Source organism: Brassica napus, chromosome A9 (assembly GCF_020379485.1).
Source record: "Brassica napus cultivar Da-Ae chromosome A9, Da-Ae, whole genome shotgun sequence".
NCBI lineage: Eukaryota > Viridiplantae > Streptophyta > Magnoliopsida > Brassicales > Brassicaceae > Brassica > Brassica napus.
In genome coordinates, this window is record NC_063442.1 from 19183161 (window position 1) to 19208977 (window position 25817).

Genomic DNA, 25817 nt, shown 5'->3' on the forward strand with positions numbered 1-25817 from the left:
TTTCTCTGACGACTAACCTATATTAGTTAAATAAACACAACCATCCCAGGAGATACAAGAGACAATCCAACCAGACACAAATGCGGCAACAACATCTCCACCTGCTCACTCCTCATGTCTTATGAAATAACTTACATGCTCAATGTCAACAGATCAATGCTATTATCTTCTTATGAGAAATTCATATATTCGTTTAAGGCTCAAATACTAATTGTCACTCATTTTATAGTTATTTCTACAAGTATTTAAGTATTTGTTTTAAAGGTCCGGTAAAAGCAACAAGTTTAAAAATAAAATAAAAAAGATATAACCAACATAATAAGAATAAAAAAAATTACTTAATACACACAAATTACAAAATTAAACTTGAGAAAAAATATCCAGAAATAAAAGGTACTCTCAACAACCATAAAATAATTTATGTAATCTCAACAGTACAAGTAACAAATTAAAAAGACAAACAAACAATAAGTTTCAGTGCCACAACAAGCAACACCCCGAACTATATCACTCACATTACTAACACAGTTTAGTCCTTTATGTGGAGAACAGTGCATACACAATTCATCATCACAACTATAATCCTATAACAATAAAAAAACTTGAAAACAATGATCAATCCAAAACGTAAAATTCACTGCTACAATAACCTTTACAAATATTGAGATGAAACAAAAACTATGTCCACAACCCCGCGCTTGCGTGGGGACAATGCCCTTAGTGTTAATATATAATGGTATATTTTTATTTACAATATTATAGAGTTACATGGTAACATACTACACCAAATTTTAAATAAAATATTTATTAATTTATCAAATAAACTTAAAAATGATTTAAATTTGATCATAATTTTGTGCAAAGAGGTAATCAAAGGATTATTACATAACAACGGCTAAAACACAGCTTCTACAAGTATGTGTCTTTTCTTAGACCCAAACCCAACAATGTGGGTTAGATAAATTCTTCCTTCCTTCACAGTAGCCGCTGAGACTAACCGATGAAACATACCACTCCTGAATAAACCCGTCACAGAAGCTGTCCGCCACTCGTCTGAGCTTTCCACCAATCTCGTAGAAGGATTACCTGAAAATAGTAACTCAATAATAACCCATATGCAAAACTTTTCTAAAATCATTTGTTAGACAACAAAAAAATCAAAAGATATTAAGACTACCTGCAATAACAATCTTTGTTGGAGACAACAATTCGATCCCATCTCCAAACCTCAATGTACCACCAGTAACCTCAATGACATTGACTTTATTACTATCATCTCCTTCCGTTAGGTCGATTTTGTATAGCAAACCGGAAAAAGTGTGGATAACGATGAGGAACCCGTTTGGGTGATAAACAATGCCGTTAAGAGCGACCAGGTTAATGAACCATCCAGGTGGAGTGAAGAGAGGGCTTTTAATAGTGGACACGAGCTTCCCATTGACATCAACTTTCCAGATTTTACTTCCTTTTGCATCGGTAACATAAGTGTTGCCTTGTGCATCAAAAGCTACATCGTCTGCGAATGATATCTCTTTACCTTCATTCATCAAACATAAAAACAAGTCAAGGAATCTTTTGTCATGTGCTGTTGGTTTGCTTGAACGAATCAACAAGGAAACGTGAGATATGAACATAAAATGAAATTATTATTAGATTGATGTTAACTTTAAAGTTGACTACTTCCACTTGTTTCAAAAAATAACAAGCCAGTTAATTATGAATTATTTATGTGATATCCATTATACACATAAGTCTATGAGTAAGAATGTTTTAGATTTACATGTGTAAATTTATGTGATATCCATTATACACATAAGTCTATGAGTCAGATATTCTTCAAATTCTACTTAATCTCCAAATTAAATTGTTTTGTTATATATATATATATATATATATACATATATATATATATTCATGGAATTAGATATTAATTTCTTTCTCCTACTTTTATTCACAAAACCAAACCTATAAAATAACCAAGTGTCGCCTCTACAAAACATTGAGCGAGGTTCTTGCTAAAAATCATCGACGGAGTTAATCCACAGACAATAAACAGAGGTAGGCATTGATATTTAGAAGAGCTTACTATAGCCACTAAGCTCTGTAAGGAAGATACGATGCCACGTGGACAAATCATAGGCCGCTAAAGCGCTGTACTTATTTCCAACCAGATCGCCGATGGCAACGAGGAGACGGTTTCTGTCGCGGTCGATAACGATTCCAGCAGAAGCGTTTCCGGCGATGTCAACGTCTTTGACCAAAATGACTTCCTCCAACACCTCGCTATCATCACTGTCCGAATCTCTAATAACAACCTCGCCGATTCCTCCTCCGTCCATGAAGGACACAAGGAACCTCCGACCTACATCATCCCATTTGGCGCACTCACGTAAGAAGCCGGAGCTATGATAAGAGATGACGTGTGTAGAAGGAACAGCTCGCTCTAAGTAAATGAGATAAGCTATAGGAACGGGTGAGAGTACCAGGAGGAGAGCAGCGGTGCATCTGCCGGAGCAGAATGTCATTTTGAAAAACAGAGGTAAATAAAAAAGTCGGTGAGCGACCTTTCGATTATAAGACATCAGAAAAGTGTGCCCACTACTTGACCAATATTGATGGCTCGTTAAATGCATATTGGGCCGTATCTAAGATTTGATACCTTGATACTCTTTTTTCGTTGTGAAAGTACCATGTATTTAGATGTTTTTATATCAAGTATAGAGTTCAATTACTAGCTGATACAAGTATAACAGATTATATAATATAAAACGTATTAGAAGTTTATAAATGTTATAGGCGGAGCGGTTCATTGTGTGTTGCGTAGAGAATATGTCCATTAAGAACGTCATATATGTAGAACCATCCATCGATCCGAGTGTTACATGAAAAATTATATTGTAGAATGTTATCCATGAATTTGTTTATCAATATCAGATATGTTTGATACGTCCTGGAAAAAACTTAAATGCAAAGATCTAAAGATGATGTATGAACCATCTAGGTCTCTGATCAAAATGTGGTTTAGTAGGCCATTCAAAGGGAAAATTGGTCTGATTCATAAGATATTAAACCAAGAGAAGATGGCGAACTTTGCCTTGGAACAACTTGAACCAGCTATCAAACAAGATTTGGATCGCCTAGTGTTGGAATCTATTTTTTGACTAAAACATATGAATGACGACTTTTTCAAACTTTCGATGGCTTTTCCGGCCGAACTGGTGATTGTTGTAACAGGATTAATATCTCACTGGAAAGCTTGCAACGAGCAGTACAATCTAGATTTTCAAACATCAAAAACAGATTTGAATTGAAGGATAAATGATGCAAAAAAGTTGATAACTTGCCAAAACACAAAATGCAGACGAAAAATGACTTATCCCACATCGGGTAAGTAAAATCCTTTTGAGTGGTGTATATATATTTCATTCACATCTTTTTGTTCAAAGGCCCAAAGGAGAGAGGAGTGGCCCACATGTTCAGCCGAGCCGAGCTGCGCTGTCGCGGGGCTGAGGCATGGGAGAATGTGTGGCCCTGAGGCCAGTACAAGATGATTTTTTTTAGTATTTTGTGATGTTTTACACTAATTTTTTGCTTCGGAAAAACATCTGTCAACCAAGTCTTGCGAGAATATAGGAGCTGTTACACCCATGTTCCACATTTCGTGAGTTAAACGATTAGCCTGGATTTCCTAAATAATTTGCACATAATATTTCAGAGCATAAGGAAAACTATTCCCCTTTCCTACATATACAAGTCATCTCTCTTCTCATTTGATACGTTTTTGCAAAACATTTTTCACCAGAAAAAAAATCCCTAGACGTAAGTTAGTTCAAGAGTGTTTTGTAGTTTATAAGTTCGCGTAGATCGTTTATGAGTGGTGGTGAATGGGTCTATCATAGTTTTATCCTGAGACTCTCTTCCGCTATATCTTGTCGTACTAGCAGAGAAAATTTAATAGTTAAAGAAAGATATTGCATCTCAACTCCATAGTTTTTTTTTTACGTTTACGAAATATTTTCAAATTATTTTCTTAATTATTCGTTCCTTAAAATCAATTTATAATATTCGCTTTTATTTTCAATTCGCATGTTAGGCTTTTACAGTCTTAACACTATCACTTCATTACTAAAGCTTTAATCAGATTGATTTCAAAACATTTTTATAAGACAATTCACAAGCATTTATGAATCACTCTTGTTTTATTCTGAAACGGATTTTTCAATTTGCTTACGCGAAATATTTATTATTTCTCTTAAAACGGTTCTATGATTTGCTTTTAGTAACTCCGAAAAAAGTTTATAAATCTCTTCCTAAAAATTATAAATCTTAAGTTTCCACAAAAGCTTTCATAAGCGAGTTTCTAAAACGATCTAAACATCTATACAAACTTTCTATGCGCACTTCTGAGCAAGTTTGCAAACGTTTGCAAGCTTCTACTGATGTTATTTGGTGATTGGAATCACTTTTTAGTGATGTCATTTGGTGATTGAAAACACTTTTTAGTGATCTTCTGAGAGGAACACCAAAATTTTATATCGATATTAGATAATTATTTTTCTTAAAATAATATGTTATTTTATGATTGTGTACTGATAGGCTTCTAATTCGCTGTCAACAGAATGACTATCGATAACATCATCATCACTGATCATACTCCACTAACGTTGCTCAAGTCCAAACGGATGCAACCGTGACAACTGTTGAAACAGAAACAACCAATGTTTGAGGAGGTAACAATGCCAATGAAACACACACCATAAACTGTGCGGTGCTGGTTCTTATCATGTGGGTACAACTGAAGTCACCACAAGTGCTCCGGTTGCAAATCCAAGTCCTCCGGCAATACCACCTGCAACCAATCAATGATCGCTGCCAGACAAATTTGATGGCAAATACTTCAAAACATGGCAGAAGACAGTGATGTTCTTCCTAACAACACTTAAATTGGGAAAATTCATCAAGGAAGACAATCTCATTTTGCCTCATGATATTGATGATGTCCACACTCTCTGAAATGTTGAGATATACATGCAATCTAACTTCCTATTTAAAGGATGAATTTTGGGTCTCTTCATTGACCCATTGGAACGAATCTAGTGAGATCTCGACGGCGAAAAAAACTATGAAAATCATTGGACAAGAAGTACAGTGGTGAGGACGATGGCTATCTAAAGCTTGTAGCTGCAAAGTTCCTTGATTTTAATATGGTTGATTCAAAACCAATCATGAATTAATTTGAAGTTTTGCAGTTTTTGTGCTATGAAATTTTCGTTGAAGGAATGTCCATCTGCGAGACATTCACAACTCACAGCTTCATCGAGAACCTCCATCCAGGATGGTTAACTATCAAGAACTACCTAAAGCACAAAAAGTAGAAAATGAGTCTTGAAGATGTTATCATGAGGCATTCAAATGGAATCCAGGAACCAAAATGCTGACAAGCACATCACTAAAGAGCACCATGCCAACATGGCCGAGTTGAAAGGCAAAGAAAGGCTAAGGTACAACTCTTCTGTAAGCCCTCTAAAACGGTTGCATCCTTGAAGGCTCTAGAATAAATTTCACGAAAATGTCGTTGAAGAAAATGTGGAAAAAATCAAAGGGAAGTGTCACTACTGCAAAAAAATTGGAAACAAGTCCACAACAAGATCAAAGATGAGAGCCACAACAAGATCAAAGATGAGAAGGATCAAGTCAATCTCACTGAGGAAACTTTTGGCAGTGAGCTCAACATGGTAAAGAACAACAACCCCGAAGAATGATGGTGACACATGATCTACCACCCACGTTTGCACTGAAAGGGAAATGTTCAACACCTATCAGAAGAGAAAAACTTAAGAAAAGTTGTTCATGGGAAAACCTGCAGTCTCCAAGGTGGAAGGTCACAGTAAGGTGATTTCGAAGATGAGATCGGGACTTGAAGTCACTCTGCAGAATATGAAGCACCTGCCTGACATGAGGAAGAACCTGGTTTCTGAAACCATGCTCAGGAGGAATAAAATCGCCATGACTCATGAGGCTGACAAGCTCATGATTAGAAATAATAAGATTTACTTGGGTAAGAGATATGTTAAGGAGGGATTGGTCAAGATGAATGTAATGATCGTCCCTTTGTACGTAGCTCTAAAAGTTTCAATGAATAAGAAGAAGCTAATTGCTTATTTGGTTGAGTATTTTAATATATAGTGCAAACGATTAGACCATGTGAAACACAAATCGATACAAATATTAATGAATCAAAACATTATCCCAAAATGCAAAACAATTAAAAATGTGTTAAGTATGCGTACATGCTAAGCTCACAAAATGTCATCACCTCATGTTAAAAGAACTAACGAACCTCTAGTTTTAATTCATACATATTGGTATGATTTAAAATACATACAAAATAGATGTGTGAAAATATAGTGGCATACAATTACGACAGTGTTTGTGATATGGATAGGTTTTTAAGACTGACAAAAACGAAACAAATCCACTAGTGAACATATAACATGGGCACAAAAGTAAGATGTGAAACATAATACAACCTAAAAGGGGCTACACACCAAATCAACATTTACGACCAACAAAACTCTAATGACGGGCGACTAACATCTCAAAAAATGCATCCAAAAACACATAACAATCAATTGTTAGTCCTTCGTAAGATTTGAAGCACATTAAAAAAATTCCCTCATGACACCTTCATTAACAAAATTGTTCAACACAAAATATTAACACGCCTAATGTAATCAAAACACATATAAAATTACAAACATTTCACATATAACAAAAATAAATTTTGATCAAAAACTGAAGGAATGTCCTAGTATTCATTGTTGTAATGTTTATGTATGTCTCGGTTCAGGTTGAGCTGGGTTAGTTTAAAGCTTAACCGGAACTCACATGTATTATCATGTGTATAGTTTATTGTAAAACGGCGTAGTATAAGCCATTCAGCTCAACCACTTGACACTCACTCTCTTGGATCTTATACGTTCAAGAAAACAGAGAGAGAAAACACCAAGAGAGAACGAGAGATACAAAGGCGTTACTGATCTGAGAGCTCGAGTTTGAGCGTGATAGTGGATTGCTGGAGTACCAGCTCCGGTGAGTGTAAACGCTCTTCCACATTGGAGGAGTGCGGTGAACACTGGGTAAAAAATGTTTTCTTTTGTTGTTTGGTTGACAGAGAATACATCGTAGTAGATATAGGTCGTAATCATATTGTGAATCCTCACAAATTGGTATCAGAGCTCTGGGTGGAGAAAAATCAGATTATGTGATTCAAGATATAGGTTCTCTCGAAGGAAGATTCAAAGATTGCTAGATCCAAAGTCGACATCAAGAAATTCAACGGAGATGGTGACTTCTCTTTGTGGATGCGCAGGATGTACGCTTACCTTAGCGTATCGGAACTTAAAGATTTACTCGTGACCAAGAAGATAACATCGGAGAAAAAAGAAGAGAAATCAGATCAAGATGTTCCTAAGAAGCTGAAGAAGAAGCAAAATTAGAGAGGTGCGAGAAGGCAATGAATACTATCTTCTTGAATGTTGGTGACCATGTACTGAGGAAGACTGAGAGATGCACAACCGCTGCAGATACATGGTCTCTTCTCGAGGCTTTGTATATGCCTAAGTTACTACCTAATCGTGTTCATGCCCAGCTCAAGTTGTATGGGTTCATGATGCATGATCACCAATCTATTGCTTAAAATATAGACAACTTCAAGGTATAAACGGTTACTTCCAACTCTCTAGATGGTATAAACAGTTACTATCAACTCTCTCTTCTCCGAGAGTCTCTCGTCTTATTAGAGATAAAATATTCCATATCGGAAATTCAATGGGATTGTAAGCAATATATAAATAGATGCGCCACTTCTCTTATCACTAATTAATTTTAAGTTGGAAGCTCATAATAAATCTGAATTTAATATGGTATCATAGCATATATCGTAATACGCTAAACCCCTAATAACTATAACCCTACCCGACCGAATATTAAAAAAATTGTAATTAACTCGCTCGACCGAGTATAACTATAAGTTCCGAGATTTCTGACTGTTAAGAGCCATTATCTCGAAGAAAAATATTAAAGATGAAATATCCCACATCGGAAATTCAATGGGACATTAACTAATATATAAAGAGTTATTCTTGGGTTCACCTCCTAGGGTGAACCTCTAGGTTCACAAACCAATATGATTATGTTATTTCAAATTTGATATCTTTTAAAAAAGGAAACAAAATATTGTCAAGTTATTTTATGTTTTTAAAATAAAAAGGTAAAGAAAAAAGTAGCAACAAAAAAAAGATTTTAAAAAAAAAATATTGTTAACGTCGTCAACAAAACACTAAATCCTAATCCCTAAACCCTAAATCTGAAACCCTAAACCCTTGGGTAAACCCTAAACCCTTGGATAAATCATAAATTCTAAATCAAAAACACTAAACACTAAAATCCTAAACCCTTGAGTGTTTTAGTGTTTAGTAGGGGTTATTGGTTGTTGTATTTTTATGGATTTGAAAATCCAAATTAAATCTAGTGTTATTGGTTCTATGATTTTCAAATCTGTATTAAAATCATGTGTTATTGGTTTAATGATTCATAAATTCTATATCAAATCAAGTGTTATTCAATCGCACGGATTTACTAATATATTTGATTTTATAATGGATTTGAATGGATTTGCTTGGATTTTTCTGTTAAAAATACAAAGACTCAAATCCGAGGGAAAACCTCCGGATTTGTATATTTTACTTGGATTTATAAATACTATATGGATTTCTAAATCAATCAAAATATATAAACCAATAAGTTTATGATTTATCCAAGGGTTTAGGGTTTACCCAAAGGTTTAGGGTTTCGGATTTATGGTTTAGGGATTAGGATTTAGGGTTTAGTTTTTTCCTGACGACTTAAATTTTTTTTGTAATTACTGCTATTTTTATTTTTTATCTTTTTATTTTAAAAACATAATATAACTTGACAATATTTTGTTTCCTTTTATAAAAGATATCAAATTTGAAATAACATAATCCTATTGGTCACCCTAGGGGTGAACCCAAGAATAAATCATATATAAAGGGTTAGGATTAATCAATTAATCATCAATTAGTTTAAATTTGGAAGGCTATAATACATCTGAATACGTCTATCCTCTTCTAAAATTTCAATCTTTCAGAGGATGAGATGATTCAATCTTTTATTGTAATATAGTTCGGTCAATTTTCACTTTCGCTCGTCGGATTTCACTTTTGTTTTGACGATTTTCTTTGTTTTTCAATCCTAAATCAGATATGTTCTTCACGCACTCTTTGTTTTTCTAATTTAGGATTGAATTTTAATAACATTTGTGTCAAACTTCATATCTCGTTTTTAAGTGGTTCTAATTCCGTCTGTTTTTAAAATTTTCTCCTCCTTCATCCGGTCATTCTCAATTTCGGACATTAATCTGATATGGACCAAATGCCTAAAAAATAATCTATTACCTCCTATTTTAATCTATATGGACCATTTCAAGTGAATTTATACTTATACTCTTAATAATTTTTTGTCTTTTACTTCCCCAACCAACCAATCAACAAACACTTGGGCCCACTCATTCTTCTTCCTCATCAACCATCGTTTCTTTTTTTTTTGTAAACTATCAACCATGGTTTCTTCCTCTCATCTTCTAATCATTCACTTTGACTCTCTCCATTGATGCGTTTTGTTTATTTCTTAACGGTTATCGAATATTCGACCATTGGCTCCAGTAATGTAACTATTTCTCCGGTGGCATGAGATGCACGTCCGGTGGTGCATTACGGTGGTCGGCAGTGAAAGCTCCGGTTCATGTACTTCTCTCCACGTTAAAACTGCTCGACTTCATTGTATATCATATCACAAAGGAGAGCATTAATGATGGCTTCAGATGGCACAACTCCTCCGAGGCTCTAACGGTTGCCGTCAAAACTTATCTTCATTGTATATCACCAGCGAGAGAATCAATGATGGCTTCCGATGGCACTCCTCCTCCTACGGTGATGTATGACAACTCCAGTCCGGTATGATGGCATGGCTCTCCGATACTGAAAAACAGTGACCGTGGTGATAAGATGCGGCAGCTCCAAGTCGTCTCTTCCTCCATGTACTAACATATTATAATTATGTAAGAAGAAGAAGGAATGAGAAACAAAACAAAAGAAAAATGTGATCAAGAAGAAAAAGAGGAAGGAAGAGAAGTACAACAACAAAACCAATCTAGTCACCCTTGACAAAAGTGGTGCGGCTAGGTTAGCGTAGTGAGAGAGATGCATACTTTATATATATAAATGTCGCACGGTTTGACCAAAAGAAAAGAAAATGGTTTTAGTTAATTGTAGTTAAATAAATTGATACAACTCAAAAACTAGTACAACTATGCAGATTCTCAAAACTTGTGTGCATGCAATTGTTGCCATCATTAAGCGTGGAGAAACTGCTGAACATTATTGTTCTAAGTATTATTGAATAGATCAACAGACTTTGACATATTACATGTCAATATATCCAATGTTTCATCATTCATCATGGAAAAACTATATATCACACAATATATGTTTGACTAGTATAAATAGTACAACTATTTCTTATTTACCAGACTAGTGATACTGATATAACTAGTACAACTATTCATGTTATGAAATTTAAATATTCCTTCGAGTATGTCATATGAAAAATATCAATAAAGTGACTAAATTGTAAAGTATTTATAAAGGTTCCTTGTGATATTTCATGGGTTTTTTTTTTTGCAAATCTAACACAATCACATAAGTTTGCATGATCTACCTTATACTATTAAGGTTTGTTAACTTCTTTGTCCACATAATTTTTAGAAAATATACATGAAATGTATTTTAACAAAATTTATGATTTCATTTTATTGGGGCAAAGACATGTACACATAATGAAGTGGTACAACTGAGGTAAGTTTAAATTTTATGTCGTACAACTAGTTTTTTCTATTTCAGTGTCAAAATATAACTATATACAAACTGGTATAACTCAAAAACTAGTATAACTATGTACAAACCGGTACAACGCGAATACTGGTACAACTATGTTATTTCATTTTATATTGTGCATTACATTTTAAACGTATATCATGTTTTAAACATTATGGTTGAATATTAAATCAAGTCGTTGTACTATTCCTAAATATTTTTGTGTAGTTTAACCTGTTATCTATTTCTTTTGGTTGAAATACATTAAATCAAAGTCGATAAAATTAAGAGAAAATTTTGTTAGGTACATAAATACAACACGTAAAACTAAATAATATTTATAAAAAAATTTAGATATTAAAAAAAACTGATGGTATTGGGATTATAAATTTCATAATTTTTTAAAAACTTCATAAATTTTTGAAGATTTATTTTTTTGTAGGAAAAAATTTAAATTATAAAATAGAATTAAATAATAAACTGAGTGAAATGTACGAATTTGCAAACATAAGAATCAAAAACTATTTGATATCAAATTTGTAGATACAACAAACATATGTATATCATCTTTTATATCAAAATATGCAAGTTTCACCATGTTCTTCTTGTGTATGTGATTACAGTTGCTCTATTTCTTATAATATTTTCATGTCCATATCAAGAAAATGAACTTTGAGGCGAGAAACCTACTAACCAGTACTAGAAAAACACAAATCAAGTGTTGCCACAATTAAACTAGTAATAGTACTACTGTAGTTAAACCGGTTACACTATTATTGTTGTAGTCCAAATACCAAATATTAATGTTTATGCATTTTTTTTCAAACTTGTGATGGCTTATGCATTATATTTTGGACTATATTCTTCCAGATCTTAAACTGCAATCTTTTCTCGCTCGGCAGTTGTCTTATTCGGCTTCGGGAGCAAAAACGTGAAGATAATTTTCTTCCATATATAATACAACTAGTACAAATGGTAAAACAAATAATTATCAAAACAAATATTATATAAACAAACTATTAACATATTTTGACACATCCATGAAGATTAAACCAATATTTTCGTTGGTGATACATCATCCCTTTCTAAAATATCATTCATACGTTGAAAACAAAAATTAAATATAATCATATTAATTGTAAAATTGTAGTAATTATACATGTTTTAGACTTCTAGTTGTTCTAATTATACATGTATTTTGACAGATGCAAGCGGGAAAGATTAGACTAATATGTATTATTTGTTCAACATCATCTTTTTAATATCATTCATACGCTGAAAAAAAAGGGATGATTTAACATGTATTTTGACAGATGCAAGCGGGAAAGATTAAACTAGTATAACTATGTATAGACGGTACAACTCAAATACTATTACAACTATGTTATTTCATCACGATTAAAACAATTATTTGCAAAAAAAAACACAAAAATCATACATCAAACCCAATCTTTTTCTTCTTTCCGGTGACTCGCGTTTTTAGAACAATGTTTGAAGAATTTTCTGGCTCTGCATCTAGCTTTTTGGCCTCAAGACCAAAAAGATGAAGATGATTTTTTTTCAAAAATCGTACAACTAGTATAACTAGTACAACTTGTAAACGTATCAATTTCAAATCAAATATTATTAAAAATATACTATTCATATATTTGACACATGCATGCGGGGTAGAGTAGACCAATATGTCTTATTCGTTCTACATCATTCTCTTTCTAGCATCTTCATATGCCGAAAACAATAAATAGATGAAATTATTATACATCTCATAATTAAGTGATGTCATTTCATAATTTCTCAAAGCCATGTCATCTTTTTTTGTGAGAATGAACATGGTGATGATACATAAGAAAATCATTTTTCAAATAATATATAGGTGATACTCAATATGTACTAGTTGTACTAATTCGAGTTGTACAAGTTGTACTAGTTTGAGTTGTACTAGTTGTCCTAGTTTGAGTTGTACTAGTTGTACTAGTAATACTTTGCGTTCTTCATTGTTTTGGATATCGGATGGAAAAGATGAAATTCGACTTTGGATAAGATATAACTGATTAAACATGACTGTGGGTTGATCGATTTGAGATAAGAAAGAGAAAATTAGTGGATGGTTGAAGAATTTTTTTGATTTTGTATTATGGTGGAAGTGTAGAATATTAGGTCTGAATGATTTATTATCATAGACAATAGTCTGTTTATATACAGAGTACAAGAGCAGAACATGGGAAGAAGATATACGGAGTGATACACAAGTAATGAGTTAATACTATACGATCATGAGTTTATACTCTTTCCATAATACTCCCCCTCAAGACGGAGGGAGTGAGCGAACTCCGATCTTGTGTCTGAGCTCCTGAAACCGTGGTCTTGATAGTGGTTTAGTGAGGCCATCAGCAAGTTGGTCCTTTGTAGAGACATGAGTGACGCGGAGAACACCATTCTGAACCTGACCACGCACGAAGTGGAAATCAAGGGCAATGTGTTTCATTCTGGAATGGAAGACAGGATTCGCAGAGAGATAGGTGGCACCAATATTATCACAATAGATAGTTGGTCTGTCCGGTAACCGAATGCCAAGTTCTGTTAAAAGAGAACAGATCCACCGTAACTCAGCTGCAGCATTTGCAACAGCTCTATATTCTGCCTCGGTTGAAGAACGTGAGACACCTTGTTGTTTCTTTGAAGACCATGATATTGGCTGACCACCAAGGTAGACAATGTAAGCATTAGTGGAGAGATAATCATCAGTGTCCCCTGCCCAATCTGCATCCGAAAAGGCATGTAAAAGCGGCTTGTTCTGTCTCTGGATATGAATGCCATGAGTAGTCGTGCCAGCCAAGTAACGTAGTACTCTCTTTGCTGCTTGCCAATGATCGTTGCTGGGTCTGTGCATGTATTGAGAGAGTTTATTAACCGCAAAATAAATGTCCGGACGTGTCAGGGATAGATACTGAAGACTGCCCACTACCATCCTGTATTCTCGAGCATCAGGCAAAGCTGGACTAGAGTTGAGCGTCAATTTTGGAGATGTCGGGAGAGGCGTAGCCACAGCTTTAGCGTCGAGCATGTTAGTCTTATGGAGTAGATCACAGATGTATTTCCGTTGCATGAGATGCAGACCTTCACGTGTTTTTGTAACCTCAATGCCAAGGAAATAACTCAGTTCACCAAGGTCTTTAATAGAAAACCGAGAGGCTAGTGCTGTGATGATCTGTTGAACCAGGTCCTTGTTGGTGCCAGTGACAAGCATGTCATCAACATAAATCAGTAGATAAACCCAGTCGCCATTGTGTTTTAGTATGAACAGAGACTCGTCACTGAGAGAGTTCTTGAAACCAGCAGACAGCAGAAAGTTACGCAACTCAACATACCAAGCGCGAGGCGCTTGTTTAAGCCCATAAATGGCTTTTCTGAGTCTGCAGACATGGGAAGGTTTGTCTTGATCAACAAAGCCCGGTGGCTGGGACATATAAACCTCTTCACTTAGATGCCCTTGAAGAAAAGCATTGTTAACATCAAGTTGGCGAATGTGCCAATCAAAGTTCACTGCAATGCCAAGGACAGTTCTTATGGTTGTTGGTTTGATGACCGGGCTGAAGGTGTCTGTGAAATCAACTCCAGGCTGTTGATGATATCCTTTAGCAACCAACCGAGATTTGCGACATTTCAAGGTACCGTCGGGATTGTACTTGTAGGTATAGATCCAGCGACAACCTACAATGTTCATATGAGGCTTAGAAGGTACCAAGTCCCAAGTATGATTGCGTACCTGAGAGTTAAATTCCAAACTCATTGAGTCACGCCACAACTTGTCCTTCATTGCCTAATGCCAAGTCGAGGGTTCTCTGTTTTGATGCAGTCCAGTGATGGCTAGAGAGTACTTCTTAACCGGCTTGGAGATTGCATTCTTTGATCGCGTGCGCATGGGATGAGCGTTCTCGACTGTAGCCTGGGGAAGTGACTGCATCTGAGAGGGAGCTGGTTCATGTGGTTGATGTTGAGATGGTGACTGAGAGACCGGAGCTGATGACACACCTGAGGATGAGGGCTGCACGTCCACTGATATTGCAGGTGGAACAGAAACTGCTGGCGATGGTGCCGGAGATGGCGCTTGCGTGTCAGGTGAAGAATGCATCACGGGTACCGGCTCCGTAGACAAACCAGAGGAACCAGAGAGTGGCACTGGAAGAACTAGAGGTGTAAAAGAAGTAGTGGGGACTGTGGTGTCTGATGTTTGAGGTTTGGTGGTGAGAGTAAGATAGGGAAACTCGGTCTCATTGAATCTAACATGTCTGGAAGTGTACATTCTCCCTGAGACAGGCTCGAAACAGAGGTAGGCACTCTGAGTTAATGAGTAGCCAAGGAAAATACAAGGAAGGGATCTGTGCTCAAGTTTGTTGGGAGAGTATGGTCTTAACCAAGGAAAGCAAAGTCAACCGAAGGTTCTTAGCTTGAGATAGTTGGGTTCTTTGTGAAAAAGTTTCTGGTAAGGGTTGTGAAAGGACAAGGTTGGTGTGGGCATTCTATTGATAAGGTATACTGCAGTAGAGAAAGCAAAAGGCCAATAGGATAGGGGCATTTTAGCGTGAGTAAGAAGGGACAAGCCAGTCTCTACTATATGCCTATGCTTTCTTTCAGAGATACCATTATGCTCTGGGGTGTGAGGTGGGCTAGTGTAGTGAGAGATACCGTTAGTGGCAAGATAGGTTCTGAGCGCAAGAAACTCACCCCCATTATCTGAGAAAAGGTTTTTGATTTTGGTGTTGAAAGTGTTTTCTACAAGAGATCGAAACAAGATGAAAGTGTCTTTAACTTGCGATTTAGTTTTGAGAGGATAGAGCCAAGTATATCTGGTGTAGTGATCAACAAGAACCAAATAATACTTGTAGTTTTGAGTAGATAATATGGGTGATTGCCAAACATCAGTGAATATGAATTGAAGAGGATGAGAAGAGATGATAGAACTTTGATGAAAGGGAAGTTTTTGAGTTTTATTAAGTAAGCAATCATTGCAAGGAGTAGAATTCAAAGCTGAATCAAGACAAGGTAAAAAGTTTTTGGAAACAATAGACTTAAGAACAGAGATAGATGGATGGCCTAATCTTGAATGCCATCGAGACCAAGTGGTTTTAGTATCTGGGGTAGCAAAGTAGGACTGGATAGGAGGAGGTTTTGGCCACTCATATAGTTCATCCCTGGTTCGTCCTTGGAGTATCGGCGCTCCCGTTGACAGATCCTTCACCTGAAACGAAGTAGGAAAGAATTCAACGGAGACACGGTTAGCATTACACAGCCGATGAACAGAGATCAGATTTTTCTGAATTCTCGGTACATATAACACATCAGTTAACGTAATAGGACGAGTAGAAGAAGGGAAAGTGATGGAACCAGTGTGTGAAATCGGAAGAGTAGAGCCATTTCCAACAACGACTTCATCACCACCCGTGTACTGCTGATGCAGAGAGAGATTGTGTAAGTCCGACGTCAAGTGATGCGTAGCTCCACTATCGAGTAACCAGTTGTCAGAACCATACGGTGAGGCCAAAGCCATGTTAGCTCTTGGCTGCCAAGGCGAGAAGGGCTGCCACTGTGGTCCTCCTTGTGTCGCATACCCCTGGTTCTGAGGCGCTTGATGCAGTTGTGGGCACCTCCGTGCGCTGTGACCATGAACGCTGCAGATCTGACAGCGCCCCAAGTATGGTTTGTTTGGTCTCGGTGAGAACTGCTTGTTCTGAGGTTGTTGCCAATTGTTGTTGTAGCGGCGGTTGTTGTTATTGTTTGGTCGAGGAGTGTTGCGATTGACAGCTACATTGGCAGAGATCGGGGGTAGCAAGGATGGTTGTGGAGTGGAAAGCAGCTTGGCTTCGTGATTAAGAAGCCTTTCATGAAGCTCAGTCATCGTAGGGGGTATGTCTCTGCCTTCGATCGCATCCACCAGCGATTTGTAGTCCTCTGGAAGACCTTCCAGAGCATACTCCACTTGATCTTCTCGATCAATAGTCTTGCCAAGAATGGCAAGTTGGTCAAAACGTATGACAAGCCCTTGAAAATACTCATCGATGGACTTGCTGCCTTTGGTCCAGTTTTTGATCTGATGCTTGATCTGCTTCAGATGACCACGGCTAGGCTTCGCATAGGTCTCAGCAAGGGTGCTCCATACATCAACAGAGGTGACAGAGCGTGAGACAAGTGGTTGGAGAGGAGCCGAGATCACTCCAAGCAAAGCACTGTACACCAGTTTGTCTTGGCGATGCCAGTGTGTGTACAGCGGGTTGAGGGTTAAATCACCATCATCGTTGGCAATTTTCTCGTCTGGTACCACTGTGGATCCATCGAGAAAGCCAGAGAGTTCAAAACCATCAAAGAGGGCATGAACTTGTTTGCTCCACATCAAGTAGTTGGTGGAGGTAAGCTTGACCACATTCGTCATATTGACATGAAGAAGGGATTTTTGGGAGGTGACGTTAATGGTTTCAAAGGCGCCGGTGTTGTTAGTGGTCACGGGAGAGTTGTCGTGAGAAGACATTGTCAACGTAAAGAAAAGAAATAAAAGCGGCTGAGAAAAATTATTAGGGTATCGATGGCTCTGATACCATGTAGAGTATTAGGTCTGAATGATTTATTATCATAGACAATAGTCTGTTTATATACAGAGTACAAGAGCAGAACATGGGAAAAAGATATATGGAGTGATACACAAGTAATGAGTTAATACTATACGATCATGAGTTTATACTCTTTCCATAATAGGAAGAACTATGAATGGGGAAGAAATAGGGAAGAAATGGGGAAGAAGAAGGAGATTGGGTCGGATTTCGGGTCTGGATCTGGGTCGGATATTGGGTTGGATAGTAATGGCATAGGTTAGTAAATACATTTAACTTCTTAGGTTTTTCAGTTATTTAACATAGATTTCTATTTAAATTTAAATGCAAAATAAATAAATAAAGTGATGGATCTAATTGAGATTTTTTTGGAGACCAAGTGGTCCATCTCAGCATTTGATCCCTCAATTTCGTATTCTGAAAATATCAACCTTTTCTTACTACGACTTTGGCAAAGTATTCTAAAGAATCAAAGAGTTGAGTTTTGAAAGCTGTTCATTCTTCTCATCTTATATAATAGGGCCTTAATTGGGTTCAAATTTGTAATGGGCGTTTTAGATTTGATTCCATTGGTAACGACATTAGCCTTTGGGCTTATAAATGAAATGTTGACAAGGAAAAGAAAAACGTATCAAATTGAACCCAAGTCAATTGTGAAAAAAACGAATTGCCTTTACCCTAATAACCAACCAACCCCCGTTGGTGTAATTGCACAAAGTAAGGATTCAACAACAATCATGCTTCTGGGTGAAACGTCTATCCACGAGACATACTACGAGATCCTCTCCGTCAAAGAAGACGCGAGCTATGACCAAATCCGCAACAGCTATCGATCCGCCATCCTCCACTCACACCCAGATAAGCTAAACACCTCTCCTTGTTGTAGCTCAGACGACAAGTTTCTCAAGATCCAAAAGGCGTGGCAAGTCCTAAGCGATGCAGAGCTGCGCGTGGTTTACGACAACGACCTTCGGTCTTCGAGACAGGACGGAGGAACCACTGCTGATGAGATTAGTATAGAGGATATGTCGGTGGAGATCAACGGACAAGACATGGAGATTTTCTATCAGTGTAGGTGTGGTGATTACTTCTCTGTTGATTCCTCTGAGCTTGAATCGATGGGTTTTGAGTTGTTGAAAGAGGGTGATTGTGTTCAAGTTAAGAGATTGGGTGCCTCGGTGGCGTCTGTGGTTCTTCCTTGTGGGTCTTGTTCTCTGAAAACCAGAGTTTGGGTTGGTTCTGACATGAAGATTCCTTTCCAAGATGATTCAGGATTGAGGAACTCACTGGATGATCTTTGAATGTGTGGATAGATTCTTTTAGGAGAAGTATGTCTTGTTACCAATGTGATTTTGGTTGGTTCAGATTTGGACATTCTTCTACATGCTTGTTTCTTTTGTGACTTGTGTGTACTCATTTTTATATTAGTTGGAGAGCTTTTTGGTATACTTAAAACTATAATGGGTAACATAAGCGGCATTTGGATTTCCAGTCTTGTCTCTTTTTTGTTATTTGCTTGAAGCTGAATTGTAGCGAAGATCTGTTTAATAATCTTCTTTAAAGTTCCATTTGTGCTTCTGTTTGAGTATAAGAACATGATCGAGACGAAGCTGGTGTGATTGATGTAGTACATCAAGACTATTCTTTCTCAAGAGAGTGGTATCTCTTCTTCTATATCATAATTCTCTGATATCTATCTAACTTATTTTTATGTGGTAATGTCATCGTTTATCTGATATTTATGGTGATTTTGATTAAGGTGAGATGTAGAGGACCTAAAAGGTGGATGACCTGTTTTGGAAGTACTGATACAGATGACTTGAATTTTGACTTTGGAGAAAGACTTAGATCAGGGAGAATTATCTATCATAGTTTGTAGATTCAGTTTTATTATTGGCAATTTGACATGCAAAGATGATTCAAAAGTCTTAGCAGTTATAACATCTTCTTGTCTTTGGGTAGAAACTTTTCCGGAAGTCAAGTTTAGAATTAGGTTTTAGGCATTCAGTTCTGTAATCACAGCAAGTTCCACTTGTTGCAGGGAAAAAGTTAACTGCAATATGCGTATGACCCTTTTTTGTCACGAGCAATATATGTATGACCAAGGAACACAATGTTGGTATAAGAGAAGCCTAGGGAGTGGAGATAGCACACTAGATATAGTATTAGAGTACCAAGATCCTTCAGGTAGCAATCATACTCTCTAACAATTTGTGAAGTCTGAACATCTAAAGCCTAAAGGAACTAGGAACATGGTAGTTCTGTTGAATCTGTCCTTGCACAGTTATATCCACCTTCTCTTGTTGGACTATATAATATCATACATATAATGCTGTGTAGTTCCGTTATTAGTCACTGTTTACAACCCATTAAAGTAAATGAAGTGAGATAATAAGAAAATTAAAAAAATTACTTAGGCGTCAGATTGGATTTGAGTTTGTGGAGTTCAGCCATTCTCTTCCACATACTGTTTAAAGTATTATTATTACATACTTCAAATTGGTAGTACTAGGTACAACTTTGACTGATACTACTGGATACAACTTGATGAAGACATTCCACATACTAGTATGATACTAGTGGATACAACTTCTCATTAGATACCAGATTGGTTCTATTATGTACAACTTTGCCAATTCAGAAATTGACACTACTCATTGAGTATTAATTTATGAAAGAACAATCAAATGTCCAAATTGGTAAATGGCCAAAAAGTTCTCTTCTAGTTTATTTGAAGTTTTGTAAACAATTTCACAATTATTACACCATTCTATAAGTTTACATTTTCTGACATGCTTCATGGATAGTTTTCCTGCAGCACTTCATTTTTGTCATCAAACATAAATCTTTTCATAAGAAAATGGTGGCAGATGCTTTAATTTGGAGGCTTTCTCTTCTTGTGACGTTAGACGTCTTGATCATTGAATTTGTGGATATGGCAGAATTATATGGTAGCCGAAACTCGCACAATCAAAATTTATAAAGAAAAACGTAATTTATTTTGGGGAACCAAAATTTATGCGATAATCACTACAAACCAATGTTTCCTAAAGCGAACCGGCTAGCGAAACGGAAATAGTTTCGGTCATGGGTCATTGTGGTTCGATCGGGTTTGATCGGGTTCGATTAGATTAAACTGAATTTAATGATATTTTGTAAATAATATGCATATTCTTACAAAGATAAATCATATCAAATAAAATGTTTCAGTTACCATAATGTTTTAAAAAATTTAGAATAACAAAATCAAAATGTAATAAAGGTAATAAAACAGTTTAATAGTTCAATTCTGAAATCAATACGAAAAAGCATATATAAACTTTATTCTCCGAGTCTATATCACTTATCTTCATCACCTTTCAAAAAAATTATGTATGCATTAGGTAAAAAGTTATATTTTAAAATAAAATTCAAAATCATACCATGATTGAGTTCTTTGCTATCTTTAGGATATTCTTCAAGAAGTTTATCTTCTAACTCAGAAAAGGCAAGTTCCCCTTCTCCTTCTTTTTCCATGATCCAAAACTCAATTTTGTAATTTGACACATAATCAACAGGATCATATGATCTTTTTGTCGTATAATACATAAAAACAATAACATATTACCAAATTAATAATAACACACAATTATTTGTTATAAACTTCACAAAAAAATAACCTGTTTTGTGAACGCAAGTTGCAGTGAACAAATACAAGATCGTGTCTTTGATGCTCTAGCCTGTTTCTCTTTTTTTGGTGTGAATGCGTTCAAAGACACTCAAATTTTGCTCCCATTCAGATGAAGAAGCTGTTTGACTAAGGATTCGGATTGCAAGTTTTTGCAAATCAGGAATATCACAACCAAATAGTTTCCACCATTCATCTGCAGGTACAATAATATATATTAGTAGATTAAAATGGAAAACATGTTATATTAGCATAAATATAACAACATTACTTACCGGTTGGAGTAGTTTTGCTACAAGTAAGTGCTATTTCTTGAGAGAAACTAAGTTCTTGATCTCTATAGCAACTAAGAGTAGATACCAACATTGTTTCACTTAGACTGCCCCTCTGCTTTTCAACCAAATTTAGCATTCCTCTTGTAATGCGGCTTTATCACAAAAGTTCGTTTGTCATACAAAAAGGCTGGATTAAAAAAATAAGCTGCAGTATAGATATCACGACGAAACATCCTATCCCACCTATTGGCAATGATCTTCGTATAAGACCTATAAAGATTTTTATTTTTCTTGAATATATTTTTGATGTCTAGCCGTGCCCTATACATCCCTTCATATACATAAGGCAAAGATGGTTTCTCATCAGCATTACAAATACGCAATACACCGATTAACAAAGTTATAATCTACACAATCATAAAGCACTCATTCCAAAAGTCTTTATCAAAGATAAACGGTTTCACATGTTTGCTTTCTCAGATCTTGAGATCTTTCTGAACTCATTATCAGAACCATACTCTGCAAGTAATCTTTTTGGGCATGTAGACTTTGTAAAGCTATGAAACTTGTAGCAAATCGAGTTTCCCCAAGGCGAATTATCTCACTCCAACTCAGTCTATTTCTCAACCAGTTCAAAATATGCTTATAGCTATACACAAACACAGTAATCTTTGATGCATTGCTGGTTAGTTTCTCCACATGAGGTAGCTTTCCCACATTTTCTACTAACAAGTTAATATAGTGAGCTGCACACAGTGACCAGTATATGGTAGAATATCTTTCTACAAGCCTAACACCACCAGCTTTGTAGTTAGGTGCACAATCTGTCACCATATGGACCACATTTTGGGGCCAATCATCTTCACAACCTCAGCAAATAGGTTACAAAATTTTTCTGTATTTGTATATATTCTGGAAGCATAGACTGGCTTGATGACAGGTATCCCCCTTAGGATACTAGACCAAAAATTAATTAATGCCCTTTGCCTAGTATCTTTCCACCCATCACACATCAAAGTACAACTAATATCAGCCCATGTACTCCTAAAAGAGTCGATAATCAAAGAAACTTGAAGCTTAGCATCACATAGTAAACCAACCCTTAAAGCATGATAAGAAGGTCCTTCATAACCATGACCCACACTTGCAATTTTTCTGATAATAGACTGATAAAACCTAGAATTAACTGTATTCATAGGCATACATAATAGAAAAATAATGCCCTCAACACAAGTTATCATGAAATAATATTTAAATAAAGTGAGAAATAGATAAAAACAATACTTTGAGAAGTATACAATACCTTGTGAATTATATAGATGTCAAAATAAAAGACGAGATGGAGATACTTTGTTTAACTGGCAAACCCTAATTTTACTTTAAAAGAAGAAAAGTTAATTGTTTTATTAGTAAAAAAATTGTTTATATACAAATGAGAGTTTTGCCGGTTCATTGGGTCGCCGGTCCCGGATTTTTATCATTTCAATATGGACTTTTATCTGATTCAACTTCAGTTGGATTTTGGCATTAACCCAACCCGAATTGGAGTCTGATTCACGGTTAAACCTGATTTGACTGCCGGTCTTGTCCGGGTTTACAATCACTGCTACAAACACACACAAAATGAAAAAAATGAAAAAGATTAAATAATTTTTATTCGGATTGGACCTTATGAAAGGCTGCATGTGTATATTTTTCGAGGATCAAACCAAATGTATTGTACAAAAGAGATCAAACTGTCTTCACTAGAGATGGCAAAGTCGAACCTGGACCGCGGGCCTGGTCCGCAAAGGCATGTAGCGGAACGGTATTTGGCCAGCGTTTTCTAGCCCCGCAAGTTTACGGGCCTCGCGGGATGGGATGTTTCAGGACTTGGCTTTTTCTGGATGGGCCGAAACAGGTCATGCATGATTATAAGGACCCGCGTCTCTTTTTCTTCATTTCTTGTTTCACCTGAAAAAAACAAGAGAGTGTGAGAAGAAGACGATAGCTTGTGGCCTCAGGCGAGAGAGAGATGAATTTTGACGACGATGGTTCGAGCTTAGACAGTGTTCCGGTCTTCACATCGTTAGAAGTTATGTAGTAGAGGAGGTTCACAGAAAGAACCGATGGCAACGGTGATGGCGACTTCCACCGACAAAAGCTTGTATCTTTGGTGATGACGATTTGACCTCTGAAGGTTCTTCCTCTCTTCTCATTCGTCTTTGATCTACATGCATGCAATAAAATCATGTACAAATCTCATGTTCTTTCTTTTCTTTCCAGTAGATCTACTTTTAATTGCATGTTCATTACCTCAAGAAGAAGGATTGAATTTTTCTATATACTATTTATTGCATGTTACTGGAAGAGTCGGCCTTATTGCCTTGTTCTTGAGATATTTTTGGTTTGTTCATTCTCTTATTGCATGTTATGTTTGCGTGTTGATAATCCATTCTGTAATATGTGATTGTGCTTGTCTTATATTGTTTGCTATGTGTTCTGTGTCATTGTATTGTTCTTATGTTTGTCTTATATTGATTACAGTGTTGTTGACTGATCATAACTCGAATTTGCATCAACATAGCGTACTAATCATGTAATTTGGATGGTGCATGCAACATCATATCAGACGTCTCGCGGGTCGACCCGCGAAAGCATACTAGTATTGCAGTATGGGATTTGGTTAGTCACTTCGGAGACTGCAGCTTGCGTGGACATGACCCGTTGTGACCCGCTTGAAAACAAACCTTCTGCGTTGCAGTACGGGACGGAAAAACTTGTTTGCCATAGTCTTCATGATTACTCATATAGTAACTGGATGCAAGCAATAGAGAAACAAAGCATGGTGAAAAAAGTTTAACTAGGTTCACTAGACTAAAAACCACATAGAACTAAGCTCCCTAGGCCTAATGATAAATCCCGATGCAAAAAAAAAATTAATTTTTCTTCTGTTTCGGCCTTTGTTTATATACTCAACACTAGGAGGGCGACGACTCCTTGGTCGAGTAAGTGGGCGACGACGTGGAATAAGTGTGTGCGAGTGTAAGTAAATTTCAGAATTGTGTGCGTGTGAAATTCTCATTTTTGCTTGTGGAACTTAAATTAATATGTTTGCTAGGTTTGATGTAAACCGAAACCACTAGACCGATAGGTAATCTTTGCTCAAAATGAAGGAAATTACAATTCCACCCCTCTTGAAGCTTTTCCTGTCTCCTCTTCTCAATTTCACAATCAGTTAACGGAAACGAATCTTGGGACAGCATCTCTTTCATCGTGTCCTCATTGTAGGGTAATCATCAGCGTCCATGTCCGGGAACACCAGTTGTACCGTGTACATAGGGAACGTGGACGAGCGAGTAAGCGATAGGGTTTTGTATGATATCTTGATCCAAGCAGGGAGAGTAATCGATCTACACATCCCTCGCGATAAAGAAACTGAAAAACCAAAAGGCTTTGCGTTCGCCGAGTATGAGACTGAAGAGATCGCCGATTACGCCGTCAAGCTCTTCTCCGGTCTTGTCTCTCTCTACAATCGCACTCTCAAATTCGCCGTGAGTCCTCCCCTCCCCTCCCTCCCTCCTTTCTTTGACTTTGTGTGGTGCTTGCTGAGTTTCGCTTGTGGATTTTAGATATCTGGACAAGACAAAGCACAGTCAGGTTCAGGTTCAGGTCACAGGACAAGACCTCAGTCTCTGAGTTTCGATCATTCGGAGAGATTCTCATCACAATTGATGTCTTCACCTTCCCCTATGCCTCTTGATTACACTCAAGGTCTGTCTCTTAAACCAAAAAGAAGGAAACTTTTCTTAGATACGACACTAACTAACTCTATATCATCTGTGTGAGAATCAAGCTGCTTGTTTACTACCTTAAACTTAGATAAAGGATTCATTACATCTTATTATGTGTTACGAGCCTGTTCGGTCTTGCCTTAGATCTTGTAACCGGAGCCGTGATTGGTTATTACGTTATGGAACAGAGTATTTAGTTTGCATTAACCCTCTTGGGTCTTTGCGTTTTTGCAGAGCCACCTCCGCCAGGAGTTTCAAATGGAGCCGGTTTGGAGTACAGTAAAAGGGTTCTGAGTTCGGCACTAGATATCAACCATTCAAGACCCGGTCGCTACTGAGACCACTTTTCTTTGCTTTTTCTTGTTGTTGTGATGATCAGTGTGTCTTGATTCGTCATTATAAAGACACATCTTTCTGTGCTGTTTAGAAAGAAAGGGAACGTGTTTCAGATTTTAAACCAAGTTAAGGGAATTAATTATATTTGCTGTTGCATTAGCCACCATTTATTATTGGAGGCATTATCTTTGAGACCCGGTAAAAACCTA

General features: G+C 36.6%; 3 protein-coding genes across 3 annotated transcripts; 2 read left to right on the forward strand and 1 right to left on the reverse strand.

The window, feature by feature from the left end:
• Window positions 1-365: 365 nt before the first annotated feature.
• LOC125578351 lies at window positions 366-3169 on the reverse strand. The gene is made up of 3 exons (XM_048740858.1): window positions 2087-3169; window positions 1178-1537; window positions 366-1086 (listed from the first exon to the last, which is right to left on the reverse strand). The coding sequence occupies exons 1-3, from the start codon at window positions 2631-2633 to the stop codon at window positions 896-898; spliced, it is 1098 nt and encodes a 365-aa protein (XP_048596815.1). The 5' UTR covers window positions 2634-3169; the 3' UTR covers window positions 366-895.
• A 15056-nt stretch (window positions 3170-18225) lies between these two features.
• On the forward strand, window positions 18226-19123 carry LOC106443961 (DPH4 homolog). Its single transcript, XM_013885501.3, has one exon. It carries the CDS (start codon window positions 18295-18297, stop codon window positions 18856-18858), a length of 564 nt encoding a protein of 187 aa, XP_013740955.2. The 5' UTR covers window positions 18226-18294; the 3' UTR covers window positions 18859-19123.
• Window positions 19124-24682: 5559 nt separating this feature from the next.
• On the forward strand, window positions 24683-25767 carry LOC106359693 (spliceosome-associated protein 49). Its single transcript, XM_013799347.3, has 3 exons — window positions 24683-25032; window positions 25111-25252; window positions 25507-25767. Exons 1-3 carry the CDS (start codon window positions 24787-24789, stop codon window positions 25608-25610), a joined length of 492 nt encoding a protein of 163 aa, XP_013654801.2. The 5' UTR covers window positions 24683-24786; the 3' UTR covers window positions 25611-25767.
• Window positions 25768-25817: the final 50 nt, after the last annotated feature.